General features: G+C 41.8%; 1 protein-coding gene across 4 annotated transcripts in view; it reads left to right on the plus strand.

The window, feature by feature from the left end:
* The window catches only part of DCLK1 (doublecortin like kinase 1), a 340291-nt gene extending 321545 nt beyond the window's left edge, over nt 1–18746 (plus strand). For 3 of the 4 annotated variants that reach the window (XM_027589467.2, XM_027589468.2, XM_027589469.2), the window contains one exon: nt 13029–18746. In XM_027589467.2, the coding sequence (XP_027445268.1) occupies nt 13029–13193 (165 nt within the window). In that variant the 3' untranslated portion in view covers nt 13194–18746. Of the gene's footprint in view, nt 1–69; nt 144–13028 lie in introns of all 4 variants that reach the window. The other variant, XM_027589470.2, reaches the window with a different exon arrangement.
* Nucleotides 18747–19944: the final 1198 nt, after the last annotated feature.

Genomic DNA, 19944 nt, shown 5'->3' on the forward strand with positions numbered 1-19944 from the left:
TTGGTCTGGAGTCATAATTCTCTAGCACAATGTCGATCCACTGAGTTGCCCCCATTTCTCTCTGCTCAGCTGGACCACGGGTTTACCATCAAGAGATCAGGGTCTTTGGACTACTACCAACAACCAGGAATGTATTGGATAAGGTATGAGATGGTGCAGCTCAACAGTCAGTGTTTCCATGGCAACGTGCTGGCAGTCTCCATTAACCAGTTCCTTCAGTGGATAAACATGCTTTTGATTTGTTATCCAGTCCATATGCTGCTTTATCAGTTTCATTTTAATCTTGATTGAGATGCCACACCCCCTCATTCCTTTTTTTCACCCATTATTCACACTGACATTTGCCAGCTTTCTTTCCATTGCACATGCTCAGTATCAATTTTCCTTACAGTTAAAAGGACAGTATATTTAGCGTTAATGCCAAAGCCTTTTCCTGATGTTGCTAATTAAAACAATGATTTCTGGTGCTCTTCTGTCCTGTAACAAATGGAAGAACAATAGTGCCTTAGTGTACGTTCTATAGAAGTATATACTGTCATTTTAAAAGTCATCAAGCCCAACCTTGACCTTACTAGATGGATGAAACAATGCATTTACACGTTAGCAGTAGAAGCTCCTCCAAGTACAATGAGCTATAGAATGCATTGTGTGTGTTGGTAAGCTTGTGTTTTCAAATTCTCCACCTTTCTGTTTTGTTTTGTTTTCGTTTTATTGTTACCTCTCTCCCGTTGGAAATCCCTTTATGTACTAGCTATTGCATGAATCTCTTTTTCAATATTTTGTAACTGTCAGATTACTTAGCTGGCTTATCTGCAGAAGCAAAAGGGGCTGTGTATGGGAGGTATCGATTTTTTTTTTTTTAACTGGGTTAAGAATTTTATCCAATCATTTTCTATTCTAGTCAACTGCCCTGGCATTTCCTTCAAGGGGTATTGTTTGTGTCTCTTTAAGTTATCCACAGGCAGGATGGTTTTTGATGATTTGAAAAATTTACTCTGAGAAGTCCCAGGGAACTTTTCTCCTCCATCTTAATGTTTCTGAAATGATCTCCTGGTAAAGCTCCACATCTTTGTGTTTGCTAAGAAAAATTCAGTATTTGTTTCCCCCAAATGATGGAGCCTATCTGCAGTAATGTAGTGGCTGCCTGATGTTTTTTTCATGGATTAGACTACTAAATTTTACAAAAAGAGAAATATGTATGAATGTGTGTTTATATATGTGTGTATATGTGTATATATACACACACATATAATACATAATTTTAACCCCAATAAATTATTCCTAATTTTTATTTCTACACTCAAAACAAAGGACTTAAGGAAGCAGTAAAGGGCACACTTTGACAAACTATCCAATATACTAAAATCATGATAATTTCCAAGTCTGTTTAAAGCAAGAAAACACCTAAACTTAAATGAAATGTTTTACCATCAGTTTTACACAGAAGCCTGTTTCTGTCTTCTAGACTGATAAGCATGCAGGAGTTGCAACACAACCTTTTTATTTACTTAAGTAAAATAACTTTATAGGTATAGCAAGAACTTCGTTTTATTTTTAACCTTTTGGGGGGATTAATCATGATTTGCCTTTATGCAGACTCTTCTTTTTGATGTTTTAATGTAGAATATGGTCCATCCGTCTTTTACTTTTTATTGAAAGATAATCTGCATTCAGAAGGGTACAGATATCATGAATGCACGTTCTGGTGAATTCTCACAAACGGAACACACCCCTGTAAGCGGGACCCAGATCGGGCACAGAGCATTTCTAGCACCTCCAGAGATCCACCCCCCCCCCACCTCAGGGCCCTTCCAGGAGGGTCACGTAGCCCAAGGGTAAACACTGACCAGGACTCTGTCCACATTAATTAGCTTTGCCTGGTTTTGTACTTTATATAAATTGAATCACACCATGCTCCGCCCTTTTTTTTTAATTGTATGCCCCCTAACCTCAGGCATAGTAGCCAAATATGTATGAGTAAAGTTGATCTACAATTAAAAATATGCATCAAATATGTCTACCTAACAGTTGTGCATGTTTGTATAACAAAAATGGCACATACAGATATCTAATTTCAAAAAGAAAACTCTAGAAAATGACATTGCTAAATTTGTGGGAGTAAGGGTGGGATCAAAATGCCAAGTAAACACAATAATTAATAAACATAGCCAAGTAAAAAAAGGCCATTTGACTAAAATCCTAGTGATGGTTCCCATCAGCAGACAAAATGACACATCCCTGAATAATGGGCAGGAGCAGATGGGAGATAATCTCCTTTTTTTTTTCCACACATAAACTGCTCTGTTTTCCAGCTGGGGGCAGTAACAACAATGTTTATAGTTAATGCAGTAGTAAACAGCACACCCAGTATGTAAAGTTAAATTGGAGAAACGATGCTAAAAACTCATTGGCATATATGCTTAATTAGGAAGTTTTATAATGCCATTTAGCCTCAGAATGAACACACTCTCCTCACTGATTGCAAATGCTTGCCTTTTATCTCCACGGAAGTGGGAGCATTTGTCTAACCACAGTGGCAGCCAACTTCCAACATAAACAATCATTACAGGCAAACATCCCTGCTCCCGATTGTTGTGTTTACAAGTGCTCATGGCTGTTTTCGCTACTCTGAGCAGAACACTTGGGAGTCGAGGTTGCTTTTTGTAAAGCAGCTCACATCAGGGCATAGGCTAGAAAAAGCATCTCTTCGGGGTGCCCAGAATTGTCATGTCCCTCTTAACAGGCTTTTTGGTGATGGTGGAGAAATGGCGGGGATCCATCTTCCTCTTTCTCCTTCGTTCTCTTGCCTCTTAACAGAGAGCTGCTTCCAAGCTGTAGCCAAGGGAGCAGCATTGTGCTTGGCCCGTTTTTTCCAGGAGACCTTGCTCCTGTCACCTTGAGTCCAGAGGGGACCCTCCCCCAGGAGTGAGCTGCCTGGGCCATTCGGCTCCCTCATGGCCTTACTGCAAGCCACTGGAAAACATTTACATCTCATTACATTCCCCACCCCCCACCCCATCCTGAAGATGCGTCCTGATCCAAAGGAGATGTGGTCACACATATTGTGTGCCTCTCTCAAGTGAAGCTGTCACTGGCAGGTGCTGTGGCCAACAGCACATGGAGAAGAACCCTGCATCTTTTGCAACGGCCAGAACGGGGTAACCCAATTAAATAAAACAAACATCAAAACAAGACAGAAGCTAAAAATGCTAAATACGATAAAATGCGGAGGTGAGCTAGGACAAAAGAGTGGTTGAGTTCCCAGGCATGACGTGACTCAAATGTGCATATTGGATTCAAGCACCGTCCTGAAACAGTGAGTAATGAGGCAGAGCGGTGGCAGCCCCACGCAGTCTTTGCAAGGCTATTAAATGCTGTCATGCTCGGCTGTTAGAAGGAATGGGGTCAGTTAAATGCATCTTGCTTCGTGCGGGTCTGAAAGACGAGTTCCCACGAAAGCCAGGGGGGAACCCCAGCGTGGTGTCAGGAGGGCTCCTAGGCCAGCCTCAGCCAGCAGCCAAACACCCACGGCAAGTTGCATGCGTTGCGGGCTGTTTCACTGCACGTCGCCTTGGCCTTGCTCGGCCCTTGAGAAAGCGCTCCCCGATGAGTGTCAGAGCACTGCCAGAAGGACGAGCAGATGCCTCTGTTCCAGCGAGGATTAACCACCCCCTACTCCACGCTAGCCCCGAGACTCCCTCTGTAACAGAGAGTTTAACACATAGAGGAGACAGAGACTTAAACTTCAAAACCCACCCAAACTGTGGTTACGGAGAAAAGGATCAGGCAAGTAGGAGGTTTGCGCTTGCAGCCTTGATGTTAAAAAGTGAAGCCGCCAAGAGGCTCAAAAGATGGGCGACGCCTCGCACTGTCCTTCCACAAATGGTATTGAGAGGAGCACGGAAAGAGCGAGACGTCTGTGTTTTCCCCAAGTCAGACAGGTTGCTCACTGTTGGAGATTTTCTTTTTCTTTTCAGAGGCCTCTTAAGAGAGGATGCCAACCATATCTCTCTGTCTTTTTAAAAATATAACTTTCTCGTTACTGAAATGAGAAGTGGCCATGGCATTCCAAGGCTTACTAATTGGCTGTAAATTGAAGCGAGATTTTATACTTCTCCTGACATCCTCAATGATTCGGTATCGATCGAAAGTTTGGTGGTATCCTCTCCTATTTATTTTTGACCTTGCTTAGGATTCTCTTCTTTTCTTTTTGATTAAAAAAAAAAAATCTCCACTCATCTACATATTTACTCCTGCCATACTTTGACTCCAAATGTTCCCCAGTGATGGTCACTGATATGCTATAGGTTTTATTAGGTGTAAACATGTAGGAAAGGAGAGTCATGAAGAACTTAATCATAAGTATGGACACACTGTTATTTATTCAGAAAGAGTACAAATGTCCATCTGCTGAAGTCAGATGATTCTCAAATTCATGTCAGCCACATGACACTTTCAGAAACCAAAAAGTCTTGAAAAGTGAGATGAAAATGAACTTGGGCCAAGACTGGCAGCACGGCGCAAGGAGAGTTGGCCACTTTGCTGTCAGGAAGCCCGGGTTGGGGATCTAGCCCGTGGTGCTTCCCGCCGTGTGACCTTAGGCAAGTTACATGGTTTTCTCTGATTCTCCATTTCCCCATCTATACGCATGAGAAGAATATTACCGACCTCCCAAATCTGTGGTGAGGATTAGAGCTGTCTATGACAAAGTGCCTTCACCGACCCCACAGCCCAAAGGAGGAGCTCAGAAAAGACGGCTTCCCTCATAGGGTCTCCCTCACTTCCACGAGAAAACCATCCACTCCACACAGCAGACAGATTTTTCTGAGAAAACGGGTCTCCTCGCTGCAAATCGAAGCATTTGTGATTAAACTTGAATATGAACTTTTTTGATGCTCTGATTGGGAGAAACTGCTAAGTAACTTACAGGATTCATGAGCATTTGTGGCCTTAAATTTTACTTAAGGTAGTCTATTGCCAAAAATCCTAGCGAAGTGTAAGTTTTAAATGTTACCCTCTAGGGCAGAGATTGGCAATCTACAGTCAGTGGGCCAAGTTGCGCCCACTGCCTGTTTTCGTGAAGAAAGTTTTATTGGGACGCAGCCACACTCATTCATTTATAAATTGCCTATGGCTGTTTTTGTCAGAGAATTGAGCAGTTGGGTCAAAGAATTGTGTGGCCTGCAAAGGCTAGAATATTAACTATTTGGCCTTCCCAGGAAAAGTTTTTTGACTCCTGTGCTAGGGGGAAAATGTTTCTAAATTAAACGCACCCTCTGGTGGGCTTGTTAAAATCGGTATCTCTACCATTTACTGGAATGCCTGGCACATAGGAGGCCCTCAATAAATATTTGTTAAATTAACGAATAAATGATTGAACTGTATAATCAAGGGACCATTAATATAGAGAAACCTTAATTTTGAGGATAAACATGTTTTTGAAGGATCTGGAGTAAATTCAAGTTTGGACAATCAAATTACATATGAGATGCTCTAGGATAGCATTCCATTTATAGCAACCTGAGAGTAAGTCTTTCAGTAAAGCTAAAAAGTTGTCTTTGTAAAAAAGGAACTACCCATGACTTATCTGCTTAGTAAATTCTGAATTTTTATCGATTTTCATCAGATTAACTATATGCTTTAGTTTACTAGAATGATGAAGGAAAACCAAGATGGCAGCTCAGTTTAGCATCTATTATGAGAAAATCAGGGTCTGTAGGGCAGAGGAAACACATGAATTTTGTCCTCTCGAAGCCTGAGATCAGCAAGTGGCTATAATTTTGACCCTCTGGTGGGAGGCCATGGGAAACCCATTGTAGAGAATAAGGACGATTTGGAATTTCATTAAGAACAGAGCACCAGGAGGAGCCTGTGTTTAAGATGGTGGAGAAGCATGGGGGCCGCTCTGCCCCCGGGAAGTAAGGAATAACATTTAAGAGAGTCACACCTAGAAAGTAGCTTAGAAGGCTACTAGGTTTCATTCCACAAGACATCCTTTTGCCATTTTAACAGTCTTCACTTCAGGGAAATACCATGTCATATATCCAGACACGGTGCAGTTCCTGGCGCGACCCCAAAAGGGTATTAAAGTGAAACAAAACAGAATGGTAACAAGCATGACAGTAAGCCAAATAAAATGAGGAGGGTGGATATCTCAATCGATTTGCCAGTTTAATTTTACTAGCAGGCAAAACATTTCCAGAGTGGCAAGCAAATCATAACTCAGTCCCTACAGAGTGAGGGTGAGCAAGGGGAAGGGTTCCTGAGATTAATGCCCCAACAGCTGCATCCTCAGTTCAGTCTCCTTGGTGGTATGAATAATGGATGGACTAAAAGGCAAAATGCACAATAATGTTCTTTTATTAATGAAATGAAGACGACTTGTGATGGCTAGCAATAAATTAAGAACAGCAAAAACGGAAAATCAGGCAACATTTGCCTCTGAAAAATGCAGTTACTTAAATGCAATAATTACTGCCACGACAGAAAACATTGCCTCACAACTTAAATGAGGTGCATCCCTTGCAAGTCCTGCACGTATATTGCAGAACAGAATTAGTTTTGATCCATAGACCGCAAGGCCTATTTTTTGCTAAGAGAAAAACGTAACCCATTAGTGTAGATTGATGGTGATATTAAGCATATTCATAGTATTTCGTAGGTGAAAGTGTCCCTAGGGATCATGCACTGTACCTCCCCTTTGGTCTATGGACTGGGGAACTGGGGCTCACTGTGCTTAAGAAACATGTCCGAGGACACATAATCAGCTGAGCTAGGACAAAAAGCTAATTCTCCTGACGTACCCCTACTGCTGCTTCCAAGGGGATTAAGCTAAAGCCAACCAGACAAGACAACATTGCAGACATGTGGGTGATGCAGACTGGCAGAAACAAAGCTAATGTTCTGGTTCATATTCTTGATTCATTCCTGACTTTCCTCCCGCATGCTCTGTTTTGCCTTCAACATCGCATAGATATGCTAGATGGCTATGTCCTCCATATTTATGCTGATTTCCGAATGTAATGTCAGAGATGAAGATTTAAAATATCTGAGCGCTCTGTGGAGGATAGTATCGTTCCATTGTAATACAAGAGGCCACTGACCAAATTCATTAGATGTCTTTATTGTTGGAATGTATTTCCTCAGTATTAGGCAAGCGCTGTCTTTCATTCATGCGTTCCTGCTATCATGGCAGGCACCAAAACCTGATGGATAGTAATTTCTCTAAGATTTCTAACTACTGTGTGTGCAGCCACCTGAGTTGCCAAAGTCACCAGCATTATTTTCCCATTCCTCAGTTTTCACACTGGATCTAGCAAGCTCCTCAGGACACTGTGAGACCCGAGGACTTACAGTCTGAGGCAGGGATATACAGTTTCTTCTGTGTAGGAGAGGTTTATATTAGTTTCTCCTTATCATTTTATTTGGTCAACTATTTGTACTGTTTACCAGGATCCCCCAGTGCACTATTGTTTAGCTGTAACTCAGTACACAGGATAGCCGTCGTTATTGGGTACATATTTTAAGTAACTAAATTAGAGCTTCATATTCGGTTACTACTGGTCAACTCCAGAATCTCAAGAGATTTCTTGCTCACCTCTAACCTGTGGTAATTAGCACCAAAATGTGATAATGCAGGCTTCAGATTCTCTTGTGAATTCTTAACAAAGTGATAACTTACTGAGGAAAACACTTGGGGATTCTATTGCAAGTCCATTCATGTCATTTCTAACAAACCTACTCACCGTGAACAAAATAACTAATAGAATAATAAATCTGTTAGGAAGTCTTAAGTTTTAATGGAACATCAAGGCTGTACCTGAGGACGACTTTCCCTTACAGAGATAGGCAGTAGGAAGAAGAGACCCTATTTTCTTGATACTGGGAATTTTGGTAATTGAATAAGAGGAGAGCAGACTTTCAGAAATGGTTGAAAGGGCCCAGAATTTAAATTTGTAATGCAGCACTTCAGAGGAAAAATGGTGTTTGGAATGCCTTTTTTTTTTTTTTTGTGCGGGGGAGGGGGGTAAATTATCAGTGGGATTATATATATTTTTATAGCAATACCTTTTTAAAGTTATGGAATAGCACACTGTTCTGTTTCCTTGCTGAATTCATCTATCCTGAACTACAAATGCAGACTACAGAATTCAAGTGTAAAATTGGAACTGTACATACTTTAGAGGCAAGTTCATTTTATAGCCACAATTAAAATTCTAAAAGTATGATATATGACAGCTTACTGTGCTGAGAATTTCACAATAAATGGTTGTTGAATAGATAAATATATAAGAGAATATTAACTTTATGTGATGTAACCATTTGGTCACATACATCATATCCTTAAATATTGGCTTGTGATCTCTTTAAGTTCTTACTTTTTTTTGTATTATACAGTTGCTTTGGCTTCTGTGTTTTTGTTATTCAGAAAGTACATCTGAAAAAGTTTAATCCTGTATTAATTAAGAAATATTTAAAAAAAAGAAATATTTAATATGTCTCTAGTATGTGTGCCACAGTCTGCTAGGCATTCTCTGGAAAATGCAAAGAAGTTTCAGATTCTACCATCGAGGAGCTTGCATGGTATTTGGGACATATGCACAGAAAGATAATTAGGAGGCAATGTGCAAAAAGTGCCAAAAGTTTGGTCAAGACAATTTTTGCCTGAGAAATTTAGAAAGAGAAAATGTGATGCGGGAGGTGAAATTTGATCAAATCTTGGAACATAGATAAATTTGAGTGGATGGGAAGGAGGAGAAGTAATTTCAGATAGGTGAGCACCTTGAACCAAGATGTAGGGTGAGAAGGATTGAAGTGTACTCAGAGACACATCAGTTAGGACTTTTTTGATTGCAGGCGACGGACACCCAAACCAAACTGGCTTAGGCAGTTAGGAAATTTATAATTTCATCTAATCTGGAAGGTTCCAAGGTTCGGTCTGGCTTCAGTGATGGATGGATTCAGCACTCAGTCATGGCCTGGTTTCTTTCCATCTCTCCACTCTGCCTCCCTATATTGGTTTTAGTCTGGAGCTTCACATGGTACCCGGATGTGGGAAGCAAAGCCAAGCCTACCATCCTTCCAAAATGGGGATTCATTATAAAAGTGAAGTCCCAGTGACAATCTCCTTGTGTCCTATTAACTGGGTTGGATGCCCATCGTGAACCAGTTGTGGGTACTGGGGAATGCAGTAAGCTCATGCTTGCTCCTGGGTCACAAACCCATCCCATCTTTGTCCCACTCTCAAAGATGAGACTATGGTCATCTTCACTGGAACCACACAGTATAGGAATGGGGCATGTCCAAAAGGAAACTGAGGTATGGTTAACTGTAAACAGAGTAAATGGATGCTGTGTAAGAAAATCAAGTGTCCGCTAATGGAGAATAAGTCTGCAGGTCATTTTGAGTAATTACAGGATCAAGACACTGGGAGTTTTTCCTGTAAGCACATTGTGAATGTTAGGACAAGGAATTGGGCTTTATGAGGAATTGTAAATAAATTGGACCTGGGGATAATTGACCTGTCAGCTGTGTGCAGGATGGACTGGGGGATGGGTGCCCAAGAGGGAAATAATGTGACCTCTGTGGTATTTCCCCATATTTCAAAAGCTGCCGTGTTTGCAGAGTATCTATTGTGTGCTGTGAACTATGGATAACACCGAGAGGGTGCCCAAGACTTGATCTTGCCCTTCAAAGAGTCTACAGCGTGGCAGAGAAGACAGTGAATTGGGGGCAGTTGTGGTGTAGGCAGGGTGCACAGGGACAGCAATACTAGGTTTCATGGAACAAGAGAAGGAAGACATTCTTAAAATGAACCACAGTCATGGAGCTGGAAGCGGAGTGAGCAGGAACCAAGGGAAGAGAGGCCTATAGACAGGGACCCCCCTCTGGAGCATCTTTGCGAGCAAGTTGGTTGGGAGCCCCAGTCATTAGTTGTGTAGCCTTTGCGAATATTAGGAGGACATGGATGTGTAGGAAACTGCCTCTCTGTCATCAGACCCAGGGCTCCCTTGGAGTTAACAGACCCAGAATGGGGTTGTACACCCAGTGGACCCTGGCTTGCTGTCCCTGAAGGAGAGGGGTTCTCGGGTCATCAGCACAGGAAAGCCCTGGTCTTTGGGCGTTTGATGGTCAGTGTCTTCTCCCCAGCTCACTCTGGTTGGGAACAAAGGAATGAGCTACTGGCATATGGTGGCTCTATTTTATTCTGTTTCAATAGACTTCAGAGTAAATGGGAAAAAATCTCTCAGGCCTTCTGCAGGAGGAGAACTAAATTCTCTTCCTACTTTAGCAATGCAATTCAGGCAAGTCTCTCCACGTGTCTGGGCCTCAGTTTCCCTGCTTGCAAAGGCAGAGCATTGGACAAAGAATGCTTTATAAATTCTCTTTCAATTCTAAGAGCCTATAAATCCAACAGAAGCAAGCTTCACACCCTCATTCTGTGACATGTGATCATGACATGATCTATTTCCAAAGATAACTACTCTGAAGTTACTGGTTAGTAGCGCAACTGAAAGCAGGGGAGTATTGGAGCCCCAAGGTTCATCCACTGAGGCGGCGAACATTTAGAAAGCTGCTAACTAGAGAAAGGGGCAGGGGTGGTGAGAACTGATCGGTCAAAGGGGTCAGGGCAAGTGTTGTCCAGGCAGAGAGACAAGTAAGGGAGAGAATGTGGTTGCCCTTATAAGGACCTGGAGAAATGAAAGTGAAAATCAGGGGACTGGAACCATCCAAGCATGGGCTCAGCACTGAGTGCCACCAGCCCCTGCATAAAGTGTCTTGCAGTCTTTATGGAGAAATGGCCTGTTTCAGGGGCTGCAGCCAAGAGCAGCGCTTGCAGGAATTGAGTAGGTTCTGGGGAGACACAGTAAATGTGGAGAAGGTGCCAACAAGAGGAAGGAGGGAGGGAGGGTGCTCTAAGTTCTGCTGTGAGCTTTGTTTTGCATGTTTTCCTCTGACCTGCAGTTACTTAACTTTAAAACTGTCTCTTACATCCAGTTGTGAAGGGGGAAAAAACAACAACAACAACAATGAACACCTTCCATTTCTGAGCATCTCAGCTATTTAAAAAGCATTTACACATCCATTTTTACCTACAGCAACTCTAGGACAGCGAGAAGGGATTATTCCTGTTCCTTATTTAACTGAGAACTGAGTAAATAGTTCCCACAGCCAGCGATGGACAGAGCAGGGTCACAATTCCTGATTACAATCCTGGTGTGCTTTTCTTCCCCACACCAGAAAGCCTCGGTCCACTACTCAGTATTTCATCCTATGCCAATGACTTTTTCTTTCTCAAGAAGGTAGAAATAGAAGTATTTTTTATGACCAAGAGGAGAGTTTATATTACTCTTGGATTAACTACAGAATGGTTTTTATGTAAGTCAGACTAAATAGACGTCTGTTTTTTTACAAACATTCAACTCCACAAACAGAACATTTTCAGTTTGCTTTGAAAGCAAAATACCATGTGTCGTAACTTTACAATGTTTTAAATAAAGTTAGGAATTTGGGTTTATGATGCTGAAAATATCATAAAATCGGAGAGTAGAAGACCAAGAACTACATATATATATGTGTGTGTGTGTGTCCTTAAAAAATTCTGCAAGTAGACGAATCAAACGTAGACATTTCAACAAACCAGTTATTGAATCATTGTATTAACAATCTAGTGAAACGAGAAGTGAATTATTAAAGTTTATCTTCCTCATTGATTTGTAACGCTGTTCTTCAGTATGGGGATAGTTTTTAAAGCAGAGCAGTTCACCCTAACAAAGCCATTTACTGTACTGGTTCTACACACTGGCACTCTTTTTCTCTTTATTACTTCATTTTGGAACTTTGATTGCCCTATTTTAGATCTAAGATTGCTCTAATGCTATACTGCAATTGTATGAGGGGCTTAGTTTTCACTTTGTTCTCAGAACCAGGCTGGCTATAAATTTATCTCTGTTCTTTGAAGAAGCTAACAGTAAATTTTCAAGAGGAAAAATGGTGGTATATATCCCTACAGAGGAAAAGTAATCTCTTAAAAGCAGAATAACCTCCAGGCTACATCCTTTTAAAGAGAGACTTTCAAACAAGGATGCCTTCAACTTTTATATGTGTTCTATATTTTTCTTTACGCTTTGTACCTACTCTTCTCTCTGTGTAAGGTTTCTCCGTAATGACCCCGTTCCTCCCCACACCCATTAAATCTGTAATGAAGTCATGCCATTCCCAAATCTGATGTCATAATAACTTCCAGAGCCATGCCTGGGTAGCACATCCTGGAGATCATCTGAGGTTTCATCAGGAAAATGAGGCAGAGAGATCCCGGAGTTGGAATACCTACAAAATTGAATCTCTGTTTCATAAATTACCACATACGACAATGAAAATGAACTTTGTAAAGTTAAATCCAGGGGAGGGTTTCCATTTGGTTTAATTGCATTCAAAGCAGTTTCCAATTTCAGGGCATTGGTTTCATTAAAGTTAAACCAGTCCTTCCCAGAGATTCAGCCACACTCCCTCATCAACAGATAATAAGATAATTTCAGATGAGGAGGTGCTAACATAACGGGATGAGCTTGTGGCTCTGTTTCCATGCCTGACAACTTCATCACCTTTCATCTTTATTATACAGCCGCCTGGAGCTGAATGTTGATGAATGAGGCACGCCTGGCGTCCTCACGTGTCACACACACGGGCCCGGGGCTCCCATTCCCCAGGGGCTCTCTAGCTCGCCTGGGAGCGACCAAGGGGAATAGATGTGGAGCTTGGGGAAGGCCGGGGAGGGCTGGGGAGAGGTTGAACCCACAACATCATCCATCCTGCCTGTGCCTCCTGAGGTCATGACCAGGTGCTCTTAAGAGCTGCTCTGGAAGGGAGCAGAGAGCTCCCCCAACTGTGGTGTCAACACAAGTGAGCCATCATGGACAGTTAAGTTGGCCAGCCTATTTTTCGGACCTCAGAAGGTTCCCGAGAGTGAGTCTTTCACCATTTCCTTCAGCCTAATTGTCCTCTTTCTCATTTTATGCCCCTGCTAGACCACCGCTCTTGATAAGGAGAGGCAGGTTTTCCGACGAAGACGCAACCAGGATGTGAGGAGCCGGTACAAGGCCCAGCCAGCGCCACCTGAACTCAACTCGGAATCGGAAGACTACTCCCCAAGCTCATCCGAGACTGTTCGCTCCCCAAACTCGCCCTTTTAATAAGACCCTTTTACTCGAAGTCCTAGCTTAACCCTTTGAGACTCTGAGATTTTTTTTCCAAATTTATGTAAAACAGTTTCATCTGATCTATCTAGCACTCAATGCTTGAATGGCGGAACACAAAGTGTGTTTTCTGGTATCTTGGTAGCGATTTCTCTTTGCTGAATGAGATGACCACATGTTGTTTGCGAAGATGGCAACTTGCTGCTAATAGGGTCCTCAAAGGGTTAAGGCTAATTTGCAACTTTTTTAAACATAGAAGCAATGAATGTGTTCATCAGTCAAACTAGGATCTGCAGTATTGTAAGATAGCACGTTAACCCTCTGAGTGCATAGGATTTTATGGAGAACCCCTGGGGAATTTTTCAGGCCTTTGGATGTATACACACATGTTTCTTGATTTTGCTGCAGATCAAGGGATGTTATTAGATGCTGAGATGTCCAGACAAGAAGGACATCTAGAACGATATCTTGCTTGTCATTTTTTTGTGGGTTTAGAAAATAGCAGGCTTATAACTTAGATATAAGACCTCTCTTTCTTCTTCACAATCCCATTTTGAAAGGGACTTTTTTCACTAGAGGTATGACTGTCTGCGGCCTCGAGTCCTGCATCCCAAGTGGAGGCGATTGGGTCTGTGGCAAACAGCCTGACCCAGGAAAGACCTGGCGCCCCCTCCCCCACATCGCCTCCCCATGAAGATGGGCTGATGACGCCCCAGAAATGCTGCTTCCACTTCAGCTGCTGCTAGTGACAGCGCAGGCCCTCAGAAGTCACCATACCTTGTCTTGTGCGTGGTGAGTGAGGGTCTGCCTGCTCAGTACGAGACATCTATAGGGAAAAAAAAAAAAAACAAGACACAACTGGTGGAAAAGAGCAATAAATTGCCAGGTGCTCTATAGGGCTGGGATTTCAAACAGAAAGAGGAAACAAGATCCTGTTCTTTTTCTCACCCGCTTTTCATGCGCTGCAGTCTTCAGTGTGAAATCCATATAGAGTACGAAATCCGTACCGAGGAGTGCTGGGGCCTAGGGGCCTAGAGGCAAGTGCTTTGCAAGGTGGCTGAGGAGAAAGCGCAAGGGAAGGCACACTCCAGAATGTTCTAAAGATGGGTTTTGAGAAAATAAACCATTGGTAAGAGAATTCCATGTGCACCTTTAGGTTACCTCTGTACAGTCTCCCAGGAAGAACAGGATGGAAGACCTAGAAGATATCCCTGAGAATAAAACTTCCGTTCCCTAAGATGACCTTTTGATACCACTGTCTTAAGCTGTCCAGAGAGACATGTTGTTTTTCTCCCTTTGGGCCAAGTCCTGTCTGAGACCTGTGTTTTCACTCCTGTAACCAAACCTTTCTGCCTAGCCCTGTATCCCCTGTGAGTTTCTTCTAGAATATGTCCCATTTCAGAACGGGGGGCGGGGCACGGGCTGTGGCCCTGTCACTGCAGTGCTTAGAGAAGAGGCTGGTCATGGCATCTTGGAGGCTGGGGTCCGACTCAAATGTCCTGCTAAGGTTTGCTCAGCTCTCTGATCCAGGAAACAACCAGTGAGTGATGTCTCGTGAAATTTGCAACCGGACGGCCAAACAGCACTTGCTGTCTCTGTTTTGAATATACTTCAGTATCTGAAAGTCTTGAAATTTGTATAGTCAGTTCTTTATTTTCAGATATAGGTTGGTCTTCAGTCGCTGCTTTTCACTCTTCAACTCATCAACTATGGTCTCTATTAATATACATTTTAAAAATCCCAACATCTCGTGGCTTTTGCAGCAGAGTTTCCCCAGTTTTTTTCCCCTTCTGCATTTTGGTTTATCTCTTTGGTCTGCGTTGTCCTGACATGTAAACAGTAGATCATTTATTGAGAGCTCCCCCTACCCTTTTAGAGAGTTCTGAAATGATAGCACACAACATCACAAAGTGGCACAAATCAGTTGGTTTTTTTTGGGGGGGGTGGGGGAGGGCAGAACACCAGGAAGGGTGTTGGTGTGTAGGTAGATTCCATATTAGTGAAATACCTTGAATCGGTCAGAAATTACTGCTTTCTCTAGAACTATAAAGCAAAGCACTATTCTAAGACTAAGAAGTAGCTCTATAGCTTGGCCTCAACTTTAAATGTGTGAATATGAAGAATCCTATGGGCAGAGACCTACCTGCAGTAGAATGTCACTTTCGTTTCTTTTCTCCGAATTACTCTTTCCTGTGGGCATTACATATATTGCTACAGCATCTATGTCCCGAACTTCCAGTGCATGGCTCAGGCCTTTTTCCATCCAAGTCTAGGGGGACCGTGGACCCTGTAAAGCTGGGGAGTGTTTCCCAGCACACTGCAGAGGGGCATTTAGCATGGGGATCCCAGCGCATCGCTGTAGAGTTTGAGTGATCTATGCTGAATAAACAGTGGAATGTGACCTGTCAAGTAGAAATATTGAGTAATCAGATGGAATGCAATCTTCAGCATTAAGCTGTTGAGATTCTGAATGTCAGAGATGTACTCAGAGGGTTAACAGACAAGCACAAGGCATGTGATTACATTGATGTATCCGGACTGCTTTGCTTTTAGCCAGTGCTTTCCAATTTTTTTCACAACATTCTTGGGATAGTTCAAGTTTGAAATAATTAAGTGGTGGTGTTCTTTAAGGAATTTCTATAACCAAATCGATCTTATTTTTTATTTCACTTTATCATAGAATAAATATGTACCATTATGGCAGTGTATCTCTGTAATTATCGATCTCATCATTGCCACAGTGTTGCCATATTTTTTTTTTCTAAGTATTTAATATAGCTCTTATGGTGGTGGCCTGGTGATGGGGACTGTCTTTCCTTTATTGATACATGACCAACCAGATGGTATTTTCAAGGGAATTTTTAGATTCATCCTTTCAGTTGGGTAGTAGACTAACTAAAGAAGAACTCCTTCATGACTTGCATCGTGTAAATCATCTCTGTAGATGAGAACTGTTCTTATTGATGAACACTTTTTTTTCTCGACATTGTAGCAGAAATCATTTTCTTTGTCATAATCAATGAATATGTGATTTGCTCCACATCCTTAGAAGGAAAAGTAAGATTGCAGTCGCTGAAAATGTTTTTACCGTAGCCCTCATCTAACTTACACGTGGTGCATATTAACATAAGCAGAGAAAACAAAATACAAATAAACTGCTGAAAACACTTGGTGTTTTGTATTCAGTGAGCCCTTCCTGCAATGCTCAGCACCCCCTTGGGTGGTGGTTAACAGGCCCGTCAGATATTGTTGAAAGAAAGCAATATATCCATGAATGAAGGCTAAAATTGCAATCCTTTACCCTTTGAGGCATATTTCAGTTGGAAAAAAAAGAAAAGAAAAGAAAAGAAAAATTGGTTTAGCTTAGAGGGTCACGGAGCTACCGTATAACCAAAGCTCGAGCACATTAAATCACAGTTGTTTGCTGGCCAACGGTGCCCATTAGACAACTCTGTACCCCGCGCTGCAGTGCAATTGTGCTTGAGGGACAGCTTCCCTAATATTATTGTGTTGCCTGCTAGCCCTTCTCAGGGTAAGGATCTGTCAGCATTTCCATGATAAACTTCTGTTTTCAAAGGTTTTTAATTTGACCATAAAAAGGTGCCCCGGGCTGAAGTTTGCTATATAGGGCCTGTATCAAAGAGTGTGAAGGTTCACTTCCTTCTCTTTTCCGCCCAATTCTCCCTAGAAAAGGGCAGCAACTACAACAAATTTGGTATGTCCCCTTCTTCATGTAATTGCGGAATTGTGGAAAGTACCAAGATCCAAGATGGTAGTTTCAATGTAATGATTCATTTGGATGTGGGTTTAAAAAAAACACGAGTCACCTGGCATATACTGTAGATAACATATCTTTTCTGCAATTTGTAAATCGTTAATTTTTTTAAACTGCTACATGATTTTTTTTTTTTTTGGTCCAAAGATCTTCAAGAAACTTGAAGTTGGTCAGTTCAAAGGTTAGCCTTTCCTGCGTGCTTTCTACCATTTCCATTAGGAGTTTGGGGAAAATCCTTTCAGACCGACCCTTACTTTGCATGTAGTGATAGAGGGTCAGACAAACACTTCTTTTGGAGATACGGATTTCTTTATTAAATCATCAGGTTTCAGGAAGCCACTCTTGTCTGTTGGGAAAAAATAGTGATTAAAAGCACTTCCAAAACTAACATTTTGTCAATTCAGATGTGAAAAGAGCATAAATGAACACACTTTACACTTTTTTTGTCGTTATTTAAAGGCAAATAAATCAACAAAACTTGAAGACACTAAACATTTGATTACTGCAAATGTGCTTTAAAATTGGCTCAATGGTGCTTATACATAAACAGTAACAAATGGGGTTCCTAGGACTGTCGGAAGGAATTTTTAATTTGTATGTAATTACATACTTGAGGAGGAGGTGCTTTTAAGCCAGTCTTTTATTTTTCAATCATCTCAAATATGCAATCATCCATCCAGTAACATTAAGGGTCCTAAACTGGTGGGAAACAGGAAATTCAGTGTAGAAGCTTAGAATGCCTCTGGCTAGGGTGAGTTTTGGTTTTGTTGTTGTTGTTGATGATCAAGCTTCTAAATGGCAGGTGTTTTGATCATAAGGTTTGCAGTATCTTGCCCTTGGAGACAAGGGAGAAACCTAGTTTCATTCTTTTTCCCCAAAGGAAGAGCGATCTCGGTAATTAAACCCTACCTGTAAATTTCCTCAACATTCTTTTTTGGTCAACCGAAATGAGACCCTTAATGTTGCTTTAATGTAAAATTGTATATTTTTGTCTGTGATATACTTTATTAATTTAAAGTAAATAATAGTTCTAAAAGCCTTCACTGTTGGTATTAAGAGAAAGTAGGATTTTAAAAGTGATGATAAAGATGCTATAATGTCAATTCATTCCAGTCCAATCGAATGTGGTAAGAAAAAGACCTTGAATAGTTCTCTAGGGACAATTTCTCACTTGCCATTGACATTAATCTTCGATGTATGCTCAGAAAAAATAAAAAGAAATTGAAACTGGTCCAAGGTTAGAGTCATATCCTCGATAACTACTTTTTTTTTAATTTTATTAGGAAATTAATAATAGCCTTTTTCATTCTGGCTGAAAGAAAATTATTAAAGGATTAGTTGAGTGTGAAATTAAATAGTATTTTGCTCATGCATACTAAAAAGGTGGGTTAGGTACTTGATGTGTTTAAACAAGTTTCTGAAAGGTTTCAATTTGGTGCAAGAAAAAAAATTCAATGTTTCCTTTGAAAATACTGAATTTATCAATGGCTGCATGGGTCAGATGGCATAGGTTAATCTTTGATTTTCAGAATCTTAATGAAATAACTTTCAAACGATTTGTATCCACGATTAAAGCTGGAATGAGATCCAATTTTTCCCCTAATCTCTCAGTTTAAGCTAATAAATGTAGGTTAATGTGGAATGAAATCATCTGTGATATATTATGTTTATTTATCAACTGAGCTTTTTCGATGTTGCCTGTTTTTATGTAAAACATGTTCTTAAAGTTAATAAAATAATAGTACTTGGTGTATGAACTACTATGTAATACCCTAGCTGCAGCGTCCACTCCTCGGTTCCCTTTGCCGTGATGGAATAAAATTTCATTTTAGTTCAATTCATAATTGACACATTCAGTCCACGAAGGAATAACCCAGCTGTGTTCTTGGGGGGGGGGGTTCCTCTCGATACAAAGCTTTAAAAAATTAGTCATGCGGTCAGCATGTAGCTTTCCCACATGTCCCCACAGCAGAGTGTATATTTCATGGGCATAATTCAAAAACAACTATTTCAAAAATGTCCCTTTTCATATATTACCTTCCTGCCTGGGCCAGCGACTTGGATAAACACAAAGAAATCAAATACCATTCAGCCCTATTTTATCCTTCAGCCTACGTGCACACGCTCTCCAGAGAAGAGTGTTGTGTTATCCACTAACCTGTAATTAGCTGCCGTTTTGATAGCAATTCCCCATTAGGCATTCCATGTGCAATATTGACCTTCGAGAAAATGGCAAAACTGTGCAATGGAATCAAGTCCCTTCCTGTGTTAGGTTTTCAATGGTAGGAGATTGAAAAGTCGGCCGGCCACAGTACCTGAGGGTCCCCTGATGTCCTGTGAAGGCACCAGAACATGGCCGAGCCCTTGTGACCTCAGCGGTCACCTTCCCTGCCGTGCACAGGCTGCCCTGGTGGCTACTGTTTTCCCTTTTGCTCCTCTGCGGTGAAATCGCTGGGTCCTTTCTGGGCTCTTGGGACACTGCGGCGAACAACAGCTGAAGCGGTTGCTTCCTCAGGACCATTACCTTGTTTTACGAGGCTGGCAGCCCCGCCAAAAACCCGCTCTCCGAAAAATGGGCCCCCAGTGCAGAAGCTTCCCACAGCAGCAACTCTGGGACCGAAGATGACGAAGCTGCCACGGGAGGAAACTGGGAAAGAAAGGCCTCCCAGGACTCCACCTCCAGGAGGGACTGGTAGTTGGGGAGGTGGAGCTTCTGTTCAGATAAGGAGGTTTATGCAAATGGAGATAAAGGGGTAACAAGAAACAGGGAATGAAGCCTCCTGGGACATGTCTCCTAACATCTCCTTACACAGAAGGAAAGCTTTGCTGTATCTTATAAGGTAGCCCGTTCCCCCAGCTCCCCAGCTCCGGGAGGAGCCCGGAGGGAAGACGAGGAACCCCACCCAGCCAGCTGGACCAGCCAAATCCGCGCTGGCCATGAGCGCTGTGACAGATGTCCCTGTCAGCTTGCCT

Source organism: Zalophus californianus, chromosome 3, assembly GCF_009762305.2.
Source record: "Zalophus californianus isolate mZalCal1 chromosome 3, mZalCal1.pri.v2, whole genome shotgun sequence".
NCBI lineage: Eukaryota > Metazoa > Chordata > Mammalia > Carnivora > Otariidae > Zalophus > Zalophus californianus.